Genomic DNA, 19,252 nt, shown 5'->3' on the forward strand with positions numbered 1-19,252 from the left:
GTTCAGGTGCAGAATTAAGAGACACCAAATCAAGCAGAATGTGACCCTACATTTGCAGAGCTTACCTTAGCTACATCACCGTAATCCCTGCCCTGTGGGATCCTGTCTTTAAGATTTTGATATTTTGTTCATCATGGGTTTTTGCATTAATTTTCGTTTCTTAACCTATTGCAATAATGTATCATTTATCTTGAGTACTTTCTTTTTAATGCCCCCTTAAGTTTTGTACTCAAGGTGAGTGCTTCCCTTGTCTCACCTTGTAAGGACATGGGCAGGATAAGGCAGTGAATGGTTCAAGATATCTTTGTGGAGTCAGATCTGGGCCCAAATTTATCTCTATAGCATACCAGCTGTAGAGCCAGGGGCATGTTATTTCACTTCCTCGAGCCTCAGATTCCTCTTCTATAAAAAGGTGAAGGCCCAGTGCAGTGGCTCACGCCTCCCAGCATTTGGGAGGTCAAAGTGGGAGAATCACTTGAGGTCAGGAGATTGCTTGAGACCAGCCTGGGAAACATAGCAAGACCCCATCTCTACAAAAAATAAAATAAAATAAAATAAAATTAGCCAAGTGTAGTGGCATGTGCCTGTAGTCCCAGCTACTTGGGAGGCTGAGGTGGGAGGATCACTTGAGCCCAGGAGTTCAAGGCTACAGTGAGCTATGATCATACCACTGCACTCCAGCCGGGGTAACAGAGTGAGACCTTGTCTCTTTATTTTATTATTTCTTTTAAGACAAAGTCTCGTTCTGTCACTGAGGCTGGAATGCAGTGGCGCAATCTCAGCTCTCTGCAACCTCCACCTCCTGGGTTCAAGTGATCCTTCTGTCTCAGCATCCCAAATAGCTGGTACTACAGGTGCATGCTACCATGCCCAGCTAATTTGTGTATTTTTAGTAGAAGCGAGGTTTTGCAATGTTGGCCAGGCTAGTCTCAAACTCTGACCTCAGGTAATCTGCCCATCTCGGCCTCCCAAAGTGCTGGGATTACAGGCATGAGCCACAGAGCCCAGTCACGTTGTCTCTTTAAAAAAGAAGAAGAAAAAAAAAAGTGGTAGCAGTTTTCACAGCATAGGGCTGTTATGAAGATGAAGTAAGCTGACACAGTGCAGCCCTTAGCAAAATGCCTGGCACATGAGTTATTAATTAATTTGTTCCTAGAGCCACTTGAAAAATTGTCTAAAATGAAAGCTGTACTAGGAGATGGATTTTCAACCCCAATACAGACCTGAGACTGTTGATTGATTTACAGAGTTGACTCTGTGTACAGCAAACCCACAAACGCTGCAACACAGGGATGGGAGAGAACATTGGAAATGGCATCTGTTGCTCTGTTCCTGGGGATGTAAGTCGTTGGTGTTTAGAGATGTTGAAACTGAAGTCTGTCCAGACAAGCGTGAGGTCGGTCATGTCTGAGGAGCAGCAAAAGGACCCAAGACAGTCTAGACCAGAAAATAAAATGATTGTACCACTTAACATTTCTTAGGTCCTACCGCATCCCTAGTGCTGTGTGTGAAGAAAGTATTGTTATCATCTCCATGTGATACACAAAGAAACCAGGACACAGAGAGGTCAGGTGACTCGCCCATGATCACACAGCCTGGCGAGTGGTCAGGCCAGAACTGAAACTTAGATCTGCATGACTCCAAAACCTGTGTTCCTAACCAGGTCAGCCTGCTGTGCCTCTGACTCACTGGGGGCATTGGGTACAAGGTCAAGAAAACTCTCTCCAAATACGTGAAACCCAACCCTGTTTGTCTGAGCTGCCTTAAAAGGCAGAATCAGGACCAGTGAGTGAAAACTTCAGGGGGGTAAATTCTAGCTCTGCACCAAGAAAATCTAATGTCAATTTTTTTTTTTTTTTTTTTTTTGGACAGAGTCTCATTTGATCACCCAGGATGGAGTGCAGTGGTGCAATCTCAGCTCACTGCAACCTCCACCTCCCACATTCCAGTAATTCTCCTGCCTCAGCCTCCCGCGTAGCCGGGATTACAGGCACATGCCACCACGCCTGGCTAATTTTTGTATTTTTAGTAGAGACAGGGTTTCACCATGTTGGTCAGACTGGTCACAAACTCCTGACCTCAAGTGATCTGCCCATCTTGGCCTCCCAAAGTGCTGGGATTACAGGCATGAGCCACTGAGCCCAGCCTAATAGGTTTAATTGTCTGAAAAATGGCACAAGCCCCATGAGAGGTGGTAAGCTCCCCATTATTAGAGGAGTTCAGAGACCAGAAAACTACTTGGCAGGAATGTTTTATAGAGCATCAGACTGTTTGTCTTAGTCAGCTTGGGCTGCCATAGCAAAATATCCTAAACTGGGTGGCTTCAACAACAAACATTTACTTATTTCTCGTAGTTCTGGAGACTGGGAAGTTCAAGATCAAGGCACTAGCAGATCCAGTGTCTGGTGGGGGCTCTTTTCCTGGTTTGCAGACGGCTGCCTTCTTGCTGTGTTCTCACATAGTGGGAAGAGACAGATCTCATGTGGCTTCCTGTTTTTATTATATAAGGGCATTTACCCCATCATGTGGGCCTCACCTTTATGACCTCTTCTAACTCTAATTCCCTCCAAAGGCCTCACCTATAATTACCATCAAATTGGGGATTAGGCTTCAACATATAAATCTGAGGAGGAAACAAACATTTAGTCCACAGTACTACTGGAAAAAGTATCTTTGAAAGTAACTTCTATCTCAGCTGTGTTTTTAATTCACAGCCTTTAAAAAAATGTAGCTTTAAAAAATAATTTTGGCTGGGCACAGTGGCTCATGCCTGTAATCCCAGAACTTTGGAAGGCCAAGACAGTTGGATCATCTGAGGTCAGGAGTTCAAGACCAGCCTGGCCAACATGGTGAAACCCCGTCTCTACTAAAAATACAAAAATTAGCCGGGTGTGGTGGCATATGTCTGTAATCCCAGCTACTCGGGAGGCTGAGGCAGGAGAATTGCTTGAACCCAGGAGGCAGAGGTTGCAGTGAGCTGAGATCTCACCACTGGACTCCAGCCTGAGTGATAGAGTGAGACTCCATCTCAAAAAAAGAAAAAAATATATTTTAACTTAAAAAAAAAAGTTTGTAGAGACCGGGTCTCACTATGTTTCCCAGGCTGGTCTTGAACTTCTGGGCTCAAGCGATTCTCCCACCTCTACCTCCCAAATTGCTGGGATTACAAGTAAAAATAAATGTAGTTAAAAAAAATTTCTTGGCCGGGTGCGGTGGCTCACGCCTGTAACCCCAGCATTTTGGGAGGCTGAGACGGATGAATCACCTGAGTTCAGGAGTTCGAGACCAGCTTGACCAACATGGTGACACTCCATCTCTACTAAAAATACAAAAATTAGCCAGGCGTGGTGGCGTGTGACTGTAGTCCCAGCTACTCAGGAGGCTGAGACGGGAGAATTGCTTGAACCCAGGAGTCGGCGGTTGCGGTGGGCCAAGATTGTGCCACTGCACTCCAGCCTGGGCGACAGAGCGAGACTCTGTCAAATAAATAAATAAATAAATTCTTAACTTGCTTTTCTCTCTCTCCCATTACCCCCAACACTACAATATAGACTCAGTGAGGGAGGACATAGTTTTTAAAAATTTTTTTAGTTTACAAGTACATGTCTAGTGCCTAGCACAGTGCTTGGTACCCACAACACGGAGTGTAAACTCAATCACTGTTGAAAAACCTATGAGATAATCACTAGGAAACAAATCTGCACCCAAGACCATGTCAAAATCATTAGTACATCTTTTCTGCTTATGTCATAGGTTGAAGAATCCTTTCAACTCTTGTCTGCTTTACCATTTTCAGTGCTGACCCTGGATTCCTCCCACCTCTCTCCTTGCTAGGTAGCAGTCATGCAAAGAGAACTGACCGCTCTTCAACCTCAACTCATCCTCACCTCCGAGGAAACTGCCAAGATGATGGTGAAAATTGAAGCAGAGACGAGAGAAGCTGATGCAAAGAAACTTCTGGTGCAGGCAGATGAAAAAGAAGCCAATGTTGCTGCTGCTATTGCCCAAGGAATCAAGGTAGAAAGACCGAGAAGAAAGGGAGGGAACTAGTGGTGCTGAATGAGCATGGTTATGTCCGTCTCACAGATGAGAAAAGTGAGGCTCAGAAAGGGTAGGCAAGGCTGGGCATAGTGGCTTACAGCTGTAATCCCAGCACTTTGGGAGACCAAGGGAGGTGGATCACCTGAGGTTAGGAGTTCAAGACCAGCCTGACCAACATGGTGAAACCTCGTCTCTATTAAAATACAAAAAAAAAAAAAAAAATTAGCCAAGCATGGTGGCGTGTGTCTGTTATCCCAGCTACTCAGGAAGCTGAGGCAGGGGAATTGCTTGAACCTGGGAGGCAGAGGTCTCAGTGAGCCGAGATTGCATCACTGCACTCCAGCCTGGGCGACAAGAGTGAAACTCCGTCTAAAAAAATAATAATAAGGGGTAGGCGACTCTCCCAGCATCACATAGCTGATAAGTGATGACGCAAGTTGCTCTGAAACATGGTTGAATCCAGGAAGCATTAAGACCCAACACATGGACAGGTGTAGTGGCTCACACCTGTGATCCCAGAGCTTTGGGAGACAAAGGCAGGAGGATCACCTGAGCCTAGGAGTTTAAGACCAGCCTGGGCAACATAGCAAGATCCTGTCTCTACAAAAATAAAACTAAAAAACTTAGCCAGGTGTACTGGCACACCCATGTAGTCCCAGCTACTCAGGAGGCTGATGTGGGAGGCTTGCTTGAGCCCAGGAGTTTGAGGCTGTAGTGAACTAGGATCATGCCACTGCAATCCATAGCTCACTGCAGCCTTGAACACTTGGACTCAAGTGATCCTCCCACCTCAGCTTCCCAAGTAGCTGACCAAGACCCTCTGTTGTCTAAAAAACAAAACAAAACAAAAAAAGTGGCCAGGTGCAGTGGCTCATGCCTGTAATCCCAATACTGTGGGAGGCTGAGGTGGGTGGATTGCTTCCGTGCTGGAGTTCAAGACCAGCCAAGTTCAAGACCAGCCTGGGCAACATGGAGAACCCCATCTCTACAAAAAATGTAAAAAAATTCGCTGGCTGTGGTGGCATGCATGTATGGTCCCAGCTACTCAGGAGGCTGAGGTGGGAGAGTCCTGAGCCCAGGAGGTCGAGGCTACAGTGGGTCCAGATCGCACCACTGCACTCCAGCCTGGGTGACAGAGCAAGACCCAGTCTCAAAAACAAACAAACAAAAAGACCCAATATGTTTTGACCTCATCTCTTACCACTTTTCCTTCATTCCCTGTACTCTGGCCACACTGATCTCCTAGCTATTCGTTAAATAATCATAACCCACATTCCCATCCTAGAGCCTTTGAACTGGCTGTTCCCTCTACACAGAATGCCTTCCTTTTGATATCCACATGGCTGTTTCCTTTGCCTCCATCGTATTTTTGCTCAATTATGCCTGGCTGTTGTAGGTGTGGAATAAATATTTGTTGAATGACAGAATGTTGAACCTAGAGGAAACCCACTTGAAGGTGATTCTTGTGCCAGAGAGGAAATAGTCCTGGTAAGGGCTTGACCTACATTCAGGTAGTAAAAGAAAATCTATTTCTTCTATTAGCACTGATGTGATGTTGTATATTTCACAAAGCACTTTGAAGTACATGGTTACATTTGAGCATTAAAACTACTTTGAGACTTCAGAATGACAGATGGGGCCGGGAGAGGTGGCTCATGCCTGTAATCCCAGCACTTCAGGAGGCCAAGGTGGGCAGATCACTTGAGGTCAGGTGTTCGAGAACAGCCTGGTCAACATGATAAAACCTTACCTCTACTAAAAATACAAAAATTAGCTGGGCATGGTGGCACGTGCTTGTAATCTCAGCTACTCAGGAGGTTGAGGTGGGAGAATTTCTTGAACCTAAGAGGTAGAGGTTACAGTAAGTCGAGATCGCACCAATGCACTCCAGCCTCAGCGACAGAGCGAGACCTTATCTCAAAAAAAAAAAAAAAAAAAAAAAGAATGACAGACATGGGCATATGAGAGTTGACAGCATTGAGGTTCAGTGGTAAATTGACTTTCCAGAACTGCATGGTTGGTTAGTGAGATTAGAAGCCAAGGTTCATGGCACTTACCTTAACATACTTGAACCTATGCCCCCACTTAACAGAAAATTCTCTCAACCATTCTTCAAACAAGGGCTTAATCAAAACGCAGCCTATGTCTGTCTTCTATCATAAATAGGTCATGGCGGCCGGGTGCTGTGGCTCACACCTGTAATCCCAGCACTTTTAGGAGGCTGAGGCAGGCGGATCACTTGAGGTCACGAATTGGAGACCAGCCTGGCCAATATGGTGAAACCCTGTCTCTATTAAAAATATAAAACTTAGCCGGGTCTGGTGGTGGGGCACCTGTAATCCCAGCTATTCAGGAGGCTGAAGCACAAGAATCACTTGAACCTGGGAGATAGAGGTTGTGGTGAGCCAACATCATGCCACGGCACTCCAGCCTGAGTGACCAAAAAAAAAAAAAAAAGTCATGGGGCATTGTCTCAGAAGGACAGGCCTTTTTGATTAACTTTTCTCCACTGAGTCCAGAGACCTGGCCTGTGGGAGATCCCCTGGGTGGGTCTGATCCCTGTCAGAGTCACATAATGAATACCCTGAATTACAGATGCTTTTTCACTTAGAGTCCTAATAGAACAGACAGGAGATGAATGGAAACCATCAGTAATAATGGACCAGGCAATGTGGGTCATGCCTTTAATCCCAGTGCTTTGGGAGGCTGAGTCAGGAGGATGGCTTGAGGCCAGGAGGAATTTCAGACCAGCCCGGGTAACAATAGTGAAAACTCTTCTCTACAAAAAACTAAAAAGAAAAAAATTGGCCAGGTGCAGTGGAGCACAACTGTAGTCTTAGCTACTCAGAAGACTGAGTCAGGAGGATCACTTGAGTCCAGGAGCTGCAGTAAGCTGTAGTCACACCACTGCACTCTAGCCTGGACAACGGAGTCAGCTCTTATCTCAAAAAAAAAAAAAAAAAAAAAATCCAGGCGATTTCAAGTAACAATTCTGGATTTTCAGCTTTTCTTTGGAAAACCTCAGGCAACCTGGCAACATCGGAGCTGCCCTCCCGGGTTGCACTCATCATCGGTATTAAATAGATGCTGCTTCTGTGTTTCAATTCACCAAAGCCCCAGCCCCACCCACTCACACTCACTGGCCTGGCCCCCTGAGGTGCATGAATTGGCAACTCTTCCATGGTTCTGTGCTAGAATCAGGTACATCAGGGCTCAGTTTTTGCTCTGTCCTTTCCTCGCTTCAGTTTCTTCGTCTACGAAGTGGGGGTACTAAGAGGAAAACATGTAACATTTGTAGCCTGTGCCAGAGCGTAAGGGTCTATGTTAGCGATTCTCCAAAACTGCTGTTCTTTGCTCTATATCAAGGGGACTTGCCTATGGGACCAAGGCTAGCCCCTCTCCACATGTGGGTCACAGAGGGAAGGAGAACAGCACAGCCAGGACTCTGCTTTGTAATGTCAGGCCAAACGGTGACTTGCTGGAGCAGGAGGGAGGTGAATGATGGCACAAGGTTGGTACGGCGGCGACCCAGGACGCCCCACCACACCCACTCCCAGGCAAAAACTGCCACATCAGGTTTCAGTGCAAAGGGTGAGGCTCAATACTCTGCCATCTCATCCCTCTTCCAGGGAGTGACATCCTGGGATGAGTCAGGAAGTGGAAGAAACTACTCAGGGAGGAGAAGAAACCAATGTCTGATGTGCAGCTTCCCTGAGGCTTTTGTGTGGACTGGAATCCCTTCCTGGACCTTTCAGGGCTGTAGTCCTCCTGCCCGGGCGGAGTTGCTGATTTTCTCTAATCTCACACTCCCAGAAATGACACAACATGGAATAGTGCCCAGTAGGGTACCAAATGCACAGCAGGAATGCAAATGAAATCCATATTAGGAGTTTCTGTTTGATCCTAATTTGCCTTTAAGAAACATAAATTTTAGTGTTTCTTTATATGGAGAAAAAGTTAGTTCCCTGCTCTTTATCAAAAAAGAAAAAAAAAAAGGTGATTTGTTAGAAACTCAGAAGTATGACTAGGCACGGAGGCTCATGCCTGTAATCCCAGCACTTTGGGAGGCCAAGACAAGTGGATCACCTGAGGTCAGGAGTTCGAGACCAGCCTGGCCAACATGGTGAAAACCCATCTATACTAAAAATACAAAAGTTAGTCAGACCTGGTGGCAGGTGCCTGCAATCCCAGCTACTCGGGAGCCTGAAGTGCGAGAATCGCTTGAACCCGGGAAGCAGAGGTTGCAGTGAGCCGAGATCACACCGCTTCTGCAGTCCAGCCTGGATGATACAGCAAGACTCTGTCAAAAAAAAAAAAAAAGAAAAGGAAAGAAAAGAAAATAAAGGAAAAGAAATCCATACTGGGAAGACAGAGACTGGAAAAGCAAGAATCAGGTCACCAACACTTGATTCACGAGTGCAATGATTTGCTTACGTTGGTCAATTCTTTCCAATTATTTCTTTCCTCCCAATGAGGATGATGAGTGATACCAAAATTACTGCGATCTGATTACATTTCGCCACATTGCACTGGTCCATACCTCTCAAACAATCCGATTGCTCTTTCCATGCTAAGACTCAGGGGCAACTTTAAATTATTACGTTTTTAGCATAGAAACAAATGTGGTAACAACGCCTATGTGAGTTTTTTTTGTTTTTGTCTTTTGTTTTTGTTTTTAGACAGCGTTTTGCTCTTGTTGGCCAGGCTGGAGTGCAATGGCGAAATCTCAGCTCACTGCAACCTCCGCCTCCCGGGTTCAAGCGATTCTTCTACCTCAGCCTCCTGAGTAGCTGGGATTACAAGCGCCCGCCACCACGCCCGGCTAATTTTTGTATTTTTAGTAGAGACAGGGTTTTGCCATGTTGACCAGGCTGGTCTTGAACTCCTGACCTCAAGTTATCCACCCACCTCGGCCTCCCAAAGTGCTGGGATTATAGGCATGAGCCACCGCGCCCAGCCAAAAAAGCAAATAAGTTGAATACTCAGATGTTCGGGACATCCAGACCACAACCCCAAAAGGCCATGCATGTGTTCCGGCTGCTGGTTAACGCTCAGAGTCATTGTCCAGCTTCAGGGGCAGGCACCGTGTTAAACGGGATCTGGAAGAGGAAGAGGAAGCACCTCTTCCTGATTCCTCATGTAGGAGTAGAGCTCTGCTTTGCCCCCAGTGTGCCAGGCCCTGGGCACTCATCTCCTTTGTCCTCGTGCTGCCCACAGAACGAATGTGAGGGCGATCTAGCTGAGGCAATGCCTGCGCTCGAGGCTGCACTAGCTGCTCTGGACACCCTGAACCCGGCCGACATCTCACTGGTGAAGTCGATGCAGAACCCACCAGGCCCTGTCAAGCTGGTCATGGAGAGCATCTGCGTCATGAAAGGGATGAAGCCAGAGAGGAAGCCAGACCCCAGTGGCTCCGGTAACCCCCACCCCACCCCACCCAGATGCCTGCACAGGCTGCTCTTTCCTGGCAGTGGGGTGCCAGCACCTCACTGCATCCCCAAGTCGACTCCAGGCATGCAGGCAAGATCATTGAGTTTGGAGGAATTAAGAAAGGAACCAGGCTGTGTGTGCACCCAAGGCCTCTCTCACGCTTCTCCAGCAGCTTCCGCCCTCTCAGTCAGTTGGGAAAATGCAGATATCTGTAGGTGGAGCTGAGCTTAGTCAAGGCCTCTCCCTGCAAGTCATTACAAAAATGAAGGTCAGGTAGACAAAAGGCCTGGTGTGGAACAAACACAGTCATGTGTGGGTGACTAAGAGAACTACAGAGAGAGAAACAGAGAGAGAAGCAGAGAAAGAGAGTTAGAGAAAGGAAAAGAATGAGACAGAGACAAAGAAAGGAACAGAGAGGAGACTGAGAAATAAATGGAGACCCAGACACCTCTACACACATGCATGCATACGCATGCACAGACATGCACACGCATGCGCACACATGCAGAGACATGCGCACACATGCATGCACACACAGAGACATGCACACATGTGCATGCACATACAGACATGCATGCACACACATGCATACACAGCCATGCATGAACACACATGTATGCATACACAAACATGCACACACAGATGTGCATGCACACACATGCATGCACCACATGCAGACATGCATACACACAGACATGCATGTGCATATGCACCCAAAGGGACAGGGGGACCAGGAGAGAAGGAAATCAGGAGAAAGAGACAGGGAAACACACACACAGATAAAGAGAAAGAAAAAGAGAGAGAGAGGAGATGGGGAGAGACTTGCACGCACAAGTGAGTTGCAGACATACAGGAGAGAGTAAGGCATGAGGGGAGAGAAACAGGTAGAAATAGAGACTGAGAGACAAATATGTGGAGAGCGACAGAGAAATGGAGACAGAGAGACGCAGAGACACAGGGAGTGCCAGAGATACAAAGAGAGACACAGAAACAGAGACACAGAGTGGGAAGAAAAGAGACCAGAGAAAAGAGAGACAGGGAGACAAAAAACACTCACAGGAAGACAGAGAGGAAGAGTTGGGGGAGGGAGTGGGGTGCAGCAGAAGTGAGGAATGGAAAATTAGAGGGGGAGAGACATGGACGGGAGACAAGGACCAAGAGAGGCAGAGACGGCAACTGGACGGGGAGAAAGAGAAAAGGGCGGACAGACAAAAAAAGAAAGAGAGAGGAGGATACAGAGAATTAGAAATGGGGAGAAAGGAATGGGGAAGGAGGAAGGAACGCCCCTTCTACAGTTGAGCCTAGAAACATGAACAGGTGAATATTTACTGTCCTTCAAATTTAAATTAGATGTAGGACTTTGCATTGAGACCAGTGCCTTAGAGCTGAACCATGACTTTAAAAATCACCTCCAGTTCTATTTCCTGCCTTTTGAATCCTCCCATCCTGGGAACAGTCTGGCTATTCCTTCATTCTTTCTGTAATGTTAGAAGTCTCTACTCTAATCCCATCCAGGCACAGTGGCTCACACCTGTAATCCCAGCAATTTGGGAGACTGAGGTGGGTGGATCACTTGAGCCCAGGAGTTTGAAACCAGCCTGGACAACATGACAAAACCCCATCTCTACAAAAAATACGAAATTTACCCAGGTGTGCTGGTGCACGTCTGTAGTCCCAGCTGCTCAGGAGGCTGAGAAGAGAGGAATGCTTGAGCCTGGGAGGTTGAGGCTACAGTGAGCTGTGATCCTGCCACTGCTCTTTAGCCTGTATGACAGAGTGAGACCCTGTCTCAAAAAAGGAATCCCTGATCCTTCATTTGAGACCTTCTGGCTCCTGCTTCCCATTGCTTAGTATTCCCTCTTCCCTGGCGGCTGTCAGGCCTACAGTCACATAAAACAGATGCAAAACTCATCAGGAAGAGCCAAGCAAGGAGCGGACTTTACAAGAGCATCCTTTAGGGAAGCAGCTGAGGTATAATAAGTTGGCCTTGAGCAAAGATGAGCTAGATGGTACTTCTGCACCCTGGCTGCACCCTGGAATCACCTGGAGAGCTTAAAGAATGCAGAAGTCGGCCAGACGCGGTAGGTCACTCCTGTAATCCCAGCACTTTGGGAGGCCAAGATGGGCGATCACCTGAGGTCAGGAGTTTGAGACCAACCTGGCCAACATGGTGAAATCCCGTCTCTACTAAAAATACAAAAAAAAAAAAAAAAATTAGCTGGGCATGGTGGTGTGTGCCTGTAATCCCAGCTACTTGGAAGGCTGAGGCAGGAGAATTGCTTGAATCCAGGAGGCAGAAGTTGCAGTGAGCCGAGACCACACCATTGCACTCCAGCCTGGGCAACAAGAACGAAACTCTGTCTCAAAAAAAAAAAAAAAAAAAGCAGAAGTCCATGCCCCACTCCTAGAGACTCTCATTCCATTGGTCTGGGATGCAGCCTGAGCAGTAGAAGTTTTTTTTTTTTGTTTTTTTTGTTTTTTTTTTTTTTTGAGACGGCGGAGTCTCGCTCTGTCGCCTGGGCTGGGCTGGACTGCAGTGGCCGGATCTCAGCTCACTGCAAGCTCCGCCTCCCAGGTTTACGCCATTCTTCTGCCTCAGCCTCCCGAGTAGCTGGGACTACAGGCGCCCGCCACCTCGCCCGGCTAGTTTTTTGTATTTTTTAGTAGAGACAGGGTTTCACCATGTTAGCCAGGATGGTCTCGATATCCTGACCTCGTGATCCACCCGTCTCGGCCTCCCAAAGTGCTGGGATTACAGGCTTGAGCCACCGCGCCCGGCCAGTAGAATTTTTTTTTTTTAAGCTCTGCCAGTAGAATTTTTTTTTTTAAGCTCTGCCTGTAGCTGGGGTTGAGACCTGCTGAGATACACAAAGCACAGCCAGGTCATGAATGCCATTTCTCATCTTGGATCACTGATAATCAGCACAGAACCTATCATTAAATTAAAATTAAAGCAAATTATGCCTATTATTCACCCAAACCATGGAATTGAGTGAGTATATTGAGATGGAGCAAAAGAGCAATTGAGTTAGTTTGGGGTACCTTGAATTTAAATGAAGCAGATCATTTTCTAGAATGCCAACAAAAACCTTCACGGGAAATATTTGGCCGATTTCTGCTCTTGTAATTAGGAATGGGACACATTTGATCTGCTGTAGTCAATGTGCTGTCTCAGAGTATAACTTTTTTGATGAGCCTGAGCTTGGCAAGTACCGCAGGCCAAAATGCTTCCCGAATTTTTTCCAATGTGTCAACAGAAGGAGCATTGTTCCGGGATGGGATTGAGACTCGCTTGATTAGTTGTTAGTCAGCATGATGGGTGCTAAGGGGAATAAGGGCCTGGCTTTGTGTCTGGGCAGGCCACGGGTAGTCTTCTGTGTGGGTGGAAGCCTGCAAGCTGCTTCTTCCAGCCTCCTTCATTCTCATAAGACCTTGGCCTCACTCACACGGTTCATCACAAGGAGGACTGATTGGGCTCCAACCAACCTCCCAGACTAGGGAAGAATATTCGAAACTCATCCCCACGGGCTGTGGCTCCTGCTGCCTTTTCCATCCATGAATAAGATAATGGGGTACTATTCATTCAACCCATATTTATCTATAACTAAGTACTCGGCAGTGTTCCAGGTTCTAGAAAGCAGCAGAAGGTTACCACTTTGAGGGAGAGGTAGATGGTAGAAAATAATTGAAAACTTACAGGTTGCAATAAGTGCTATAAAGGGAATGGACTTTCTAGCAAGCAAGATGAAAGAAAATGCTGGTGCAGCGGGGAGGGGGGTCCCTCTTGTCAGAGAAGTCTAGGGAAACCTCTATGGCGATGGCTTTTAAAGTGAGGCCTCTGACCTGGGCAACATGGCGAAGCCACATCTCCATAAAAAATGCAAAGATTGGCTGGGCGCAGCTGGGCGTCGTGGCCCATGCCTGTAATCCCAGCACTTGGGGAGGCTGAGGCAGGTGGATCACCTGAGGTCAGGAGTTCGAGACCAGCCTGTCCAACATGGTGAAACCCCATCTCTACTAAAAGTACAAAAAAATTAGCTGAGCATGGTGGCAGGTGCCTGTAATCCCAGCTACTCTGGAGGCTGAGGTAGGAGAATCGCTTGAACCCGAGAGGCAGAGGTTGCAATGAGCCGAGGTCGCACCACTGCACTCCAGCCTGGACAACAAGAGTGAGACTCCATCTCAAAAAAAAAAAGTTGGCTGGGTGCGGTGGCTCAGGCCTGGAATCTTAGCACTTTGGGAGGCCGAGGTGGGCGGATCATATGAGGTCAAGAGTTTAAGACCAGCCTGGTCAACATGGTAAAACCCCGTCTCTACTAAAAATACAAAAATTAGCCAGGCATGGTGGCACATGCCTGTAGTCCCATCTCCTTGGGACCCTGAGGCAGGAGAATCGCTTGAACCCAGGAGGCGAAGGTTGCAGTGAGCCGAGATCGCACCACTGCACTCAAGCCTGGCCAACAGCACAAGACTCTGTCTCAAAATAAATAAATAAATAAAATAGAATAAAATGAGAACTGAGGTCTTGTCAGGAGCCAGCTAGATGCCATTTACAGTATCGGCGAAGGGCTCATGGTAAGAAGCACTTGGGGTCATGGAGGAATTGAAGGAAGGTCCTTTGTAACCCGGGTTTAGGGAGTGAGGCAGAGATGGGGTTGGTGAGGTCGGCTGGGCCTCCCAGACCATGTTTTGTTTTTGTTTTTTCTCAAATACCAGCAGTAACCACTGCAAAATTTTAAGTCTCGGCCAGAATGTCTTAATACATTATCTCTGTTTCTTGTTCCGAATAGGTAAGATGATAGAAGACTACTGGGGGGTATCCAAAAAGATTCTTGGGGATCTGAAATTCTTGGAGAGTCTTAAGACGTATGACAAAGACAACATCCCCCCACTGACCATGAAGCGGATCCGGGAAAGGTTTATCAATCACCCGGAATTCCAGCCGACTGTCATTAAAAATGTGTCTTCGGCCTGTGAGGGTCTGTGCAAGTGGGTGAGGGCCATAGAGGTGTACGATCGTGTTGCCAAGGTGGTGGCTCCCAAACGGGAGCGACTGAGGGAGGCGGAGGGGAAGCTGGATGCACAGATGCAGAAGCTGAATCAGAAACGAGCAGAGCTGAAGCTGGTGGTAGACCGGCTCCAGGCCTTGCATGACGACTTTGGAAAGATGAACACCAAGAAAAAGGACTTAGAGGAAAACATTGAAATCTGCTCCCAAAAGCTGGTCAGGGCAGAGAAACTGATCAGTGGTCTTGGGGGAGAGAAGGACAGATGGACCGAAGCTGCCCGGCACCTGGGGATCCGCTATACTAATCTGACGGGTGATGTGTTGCTGTCCTCAGCAACCGTGGCTTACCTGGGCGCTTTTACAGTGGATTATCGGATCCAGTGCCAAAATCAGTGGTTGGCTGAATGTAAGGACAAGGTCATCCCCGGCTCTAGTGACTTCAGTCTCAGCCACACGTTAGGGGATCCCATAAAAATCCGTGCCTGGCAGATTGCTGGGCTTCCCGTTGACTCCTTCTCCATCGACAACGGCATCATTGTGTCCAATTCCAGACGCTGGGCCTTAATGATTGACCCTCAGGGGCAGGCCAATAAATGGATTAAGAACATGGAGAAGGTGAATAAACTGGCTGTCATCAAGTTCTCTGATAGCAACTACATGAGGATGCTGGAAAACGCGCTGCAGTTAGGCACCCCTGTCTTGATTGAAAACATTGGTGAAGAGCTGGATGCTTCTATCGAACCTATCTTGCTCAAGGCAACGTTCAAACAGCAAGGAGTTGAGTACATGAGGCTGGGTGAAAACATCATCGAATATTCCAGGGATTTTAAGTTATACATCACAACCTGTTTGAGGAATCCACATTACCTCCCAGAAGTTGCTGTGAAAGTCTGTCTCCTCAACTTCATGATCACCCCCTTGGGTCTCCAAGATCAACTCCTTGGCATTGTGGCTGCGAAGGAGAAGCCAGAGCTGGAAGAGAAAAAGAACCAGTTGATTGTGGAAAGCGCAGAGAACAAGAAGCATCTCAAGGAAATTGAAGATAAGATCTTAGAGGTTCTCTCCATGTCCAAGGGTAACATCCTGGAGGATGAAACCGCCATCAAAGTTCTGTCCTCCTCCAAAGTGCTATCTGAAGAGATCTCGGAGAAACAGAAAGTTGCTTCCATGACAGAAACGCAGATTGACGAGACTCGGATGGGCTATAAGCCAGTGGCTGTGCATTCCGCCACCATCTTCTTTTGTATCTCGGACCTGGCCAACATCGAGCCCATGTACCAGTACTCCCTGACTTGGTTCATACATCTCTACATGCATTCCCTGGCCCATAGCACGAAGAGCGAAGAACTGAATCTGCGCATCGAGTACATCATTGACCATTTCACCCTCAGTATCTACAACAACGTGTGCCGTTCTCTGTTTGAGAAGGACAAGCTACTCTTCTCTCTCCTCCTGACCATCGGCATCATGAAACAGAAGAAGGAAATTACGGAGGAGGTGTGGTACTTCCTTCTCACTGGAGGCGTCGCACTGGATAACCCCTACCCCAACCCAGCTCCCCAATGGCTGGCTGAGAAGGCGTGGGCGGAGATTGTCCGTGCATCTGCTTTACCCAAATTGCACGGCCTGATGGACCATTTGGAACAGAACCTGGATGAATGGAAGCTGATCTATGACTCAGCCTGGCCCCACGAGGAGCAACTCCCTGGGTCTTGGAAGTTCTGTCAAGGATTAGAGAAGATGGTGATCCTCCGATGTTTGCGGCCTGACAAAATAGTGCCAGCGGTCCGGGAGTTCATTGCTGAACACATGGGAAAGCTGTACATCGAAGCCCCTACCTTCGATCTCCAGGGATCCTACAATGATTCCAGCTGCTGTGCGCCTTTGATTTTTGTGTTGTCTCCAAGTGCAGACCCAATGGCAGGTAAGAACAGAGTGTTGTGGAAGAGACGTGGAAAGCCCAGAATGTGTGGGTGGATATCAGTAGCCCGTCCCTTGCGGCAGGTATCTCAAGTTCAGATGACTTTGAACGCCAAGTGGTTTATAGGCCGAGGTGGAGCCATGGAACTCTTATTTTTCCACCTAAAGAGCTCAGCTGCTACTCGGCACCCACAAATTGGGCCATTTGGGAATGTAAGCCCAGAATTGCTAGATCATCTGATTTTTCAAGAGAAACCAGAAATGCAGAAATTTCCCACTGTTGAATCTTGATAACTCATTCAAAGTTTTTTCCTTAAAAACCTTGTGAGGGTTCAGGAGAGGTGGCTTATGCCTGTAATCCCAGCACTTTGGGAGAAGGAGTTGGGAGGATTGCTTGAGCCCAGGAGTTTGAGACCAGCCTGGGCAATATAGTGAGACCTCCGTTGCTATAAAACATTAAAAAATTAGCTGGAAATGGTGGCACATGCCTGTAGTTCCAGCTACTTGGGAGGCTGAGGTAGGAGGATCCCTTCAGCCTGGGGAGGTCAAGGCCTCAATGAGCTATGATCACACCACTGTACTCCAGTCTAGGGGACAGACCCTGCCCCCTCCCAAAGAAAAAAAGAACAAAATAGAAGCTTGGTGAGATTCAGCTCGGATGATTCCACAGGAAACTTCACATTGTGTTCCTTCTAGTGCCGCACATCACGAGATCCATACTGTCTGGCTGTCTTTTCTGATAAAGACAGATCGGGGACTCAGGCATTGTCAGTGTGAGCTGGCTGTCCGTCCCCCCGCGCCCTCCCTTATAAAGTTTCCCACCAGATTGTCACCTAATGTGACGGTTCTCAATCTTGGCTGCACCTTGGAATCACTTGGGGAGTTTCAAGAAGCATCTCAATGCATAGGCCACAGCCTTGGCCAATTAAATTAAAATCTTTGGGATGTTTTTGAATTGTGTTTTATGAAGCCTTTCCAGTCATTCCAATGTGCAACCAGTGTTGGGAACCACTGACTTTAATAGTTTTAGTGGCCTATGACAATCATTACCAAGATCTGTTATTTCACTAGCCGGTGCACAATGATTATTATTGTTTTATTTTTTATTATTTTATTTTATTTATTTATTTATTTTGAGACGGAGTCTTGCTCTGTCGCCCAGGCTATAGTGCAGTGGCGTGATATTGGTTCACTGCAACCTCCACCTCTTGGGTTCAAGAATGTCTATGTGTTTAAAGCAAAAGAGAAGTTGATTATAGCTTCATCTGCCATCTGACCTGATGTCTTGAACTTCCCCAGAAAGATGTTTATTTTTGTAATTAACAGAAGTCAGTGAGTTTTTTTCTGAGTCCGAAATTTTAATGTGAACCCCACCTTTTGTGTTGGTATTGGCGTGTGTGTGTGTGTGTGTGTGTGTGTGTGTGTGTGTTTAAATAGAGACAGAGTCTCACTGTGTTGCCCAGGCTGGTCTCCAACTCCTGAGCTCAAGTGATCCTCCCACCTCGGCCTCCCAAAGTGTTGGGATTACAGGTGTGAGCCACCACACCGAGCCATGTTTATTGTTGATGTGGCTGTTCTGTTACTGTTAGCTAGCCTGTCATCTTTCAAAAGCCTCCTTTCTTCCTGGTCTCAGGCCTGCTGAAGTTTGCTGATGATCTTGGTATGGGAGGTACCAGAACACAGACCATCTCCCTTGGCCAAGGCCAAGGCCCTATTGCTGCCAAAATGATCAACAATGCCATCAAAGATGGGACCTGGGTGGTCTTACAGAACTGCCATCTGGCCACAAGCTGGATGCCTACACTGGAGAAGATTTGTGAGGAGGTGATTGTTCCTGAGAACACCAATGCCAGATTCAGGTGAGATGCTGTCCCACCACTGCCTTCTCTGGGACCCAACCTCCAGACATCAGGCTGGTGGCTAGGAAGATGATCAAGACACAGTCCTGCCCCTTAGAAACTCTCAGTCTAGGCCGGGCAGGGTGGCTCATGCCTGTAATCCCAGCACTTTAGGAAGCTGAGGTGGGTGGATCCCTGAGGTCAGGAGTTCGAGACTAGCCTGGCCAACATGGCAAAACGCTGTCTCTACTAAAAATACAAAAATTAGCAGGGCGTAGTGGTGTACATCTGTAATCTCAGCTACTCGTGAGGCTGAGGTGGGAGAATTGCTTGAACCCAGGAGGCAGAGGTTGTAGTGAGCAGAAATCATATCACTGCACTCCAGTCTGGGCGACAGAGTGAGACTTCCTCTCAAAAAAAGAAAAAAAGAAAGAAGCTCTTCAGTCTAGCAGAAGGCAGCCCATAGATGAATAATGTTGATACCATGTCATATCTGATTTACTCACTATTTGAAGAAGAGCCATGGAATATAGAAAAGGGATGGGAAGGTTGGGGAAGTCCTGGAGGCCTGACAATGGCCCGGGATTTTGAAAAATGAATAGGAGTTTGCCAGGAAGGATATTCCAGGCAGAAGAGACAGCATTTGGAAAAGCAGAGAGGTATTAAGGAAACACTGAGAAGTTATCTTACAACTCTGGTATATGCCATGAGAAGTTGTTGGAGAAGGTAATAGGAAATGTAGCTAGAAAGGTAGACTCAATGTGAGCAAGTCTGATTTTTAAAAATTATTATTTATTTAAAAAAAATCCTGTCCAGGCATGGTGGCTCACGCCTGTAATATCAGCATTTTGAGAGGCTGAGATAGGTGGATTGCTTGAACCCAGGAGTTCAAGGTCAGCTTGGGAAACATGGCAAAACCCCGTCTCTACTAAAAATACAAAAAATAAGCTGGGCGTGGTGGCACACATTTGTAGTCCCGGCAACTTGGGAGGCTGAACTGGGAGAATCACCTGAG

The 19,252-nt window shown here is 47.2% G+C and overlaps 1 protein-coding gene across 1 annotated transcript in view; it reads left to right on the forward strand.

The window, feature by feature from the left end:
• The window catches only part of DNAH3 (dynein axonemal heavy chain 3), a 208,128-nt gene that overhangs the window by 163,348 nt on the left and 25,528 nt on the right, over positions 1-19,252 (forward strand). The window contains exons 50-53 of the mRNA XM_033217790.1: positions 3,835-4,017; positions 9,259-9,457; positions 14,262-16,403; positions 18,033-18,258. Coding sequence (XP_033073681.1) covers positions 3,835-4,017; positions 9,259-9,457; positions 14,262-16,403; positions 18,033-18,258 — 2,750 coding nt within the window. The remainder of the gene's footprint in view (positions 1-3,834; positions 4,018-9,258; positions 9,458-14,261; positions 16,404-18,032; positions 18,259-19,252) is intronic.

The sequence above is a fragment of the Trachypithecus francoisi genome, unplaced genomic scaffold, assembly GCF_009764315.1.
Source record: "Trachypithecus francoisi isolate TF-2019V2 unplaced genomic scaffold, Tfra_2.0 Lachesis_group10, whole genome shotgun sequence".
In the NCBI taxonomy this organism is placed as follows: Eukaryota; Metazoa; Chordata; class Mammalia; order Primates; family Cercopithecidae; genus Trachypithecus; species Trachypithecus francoisi.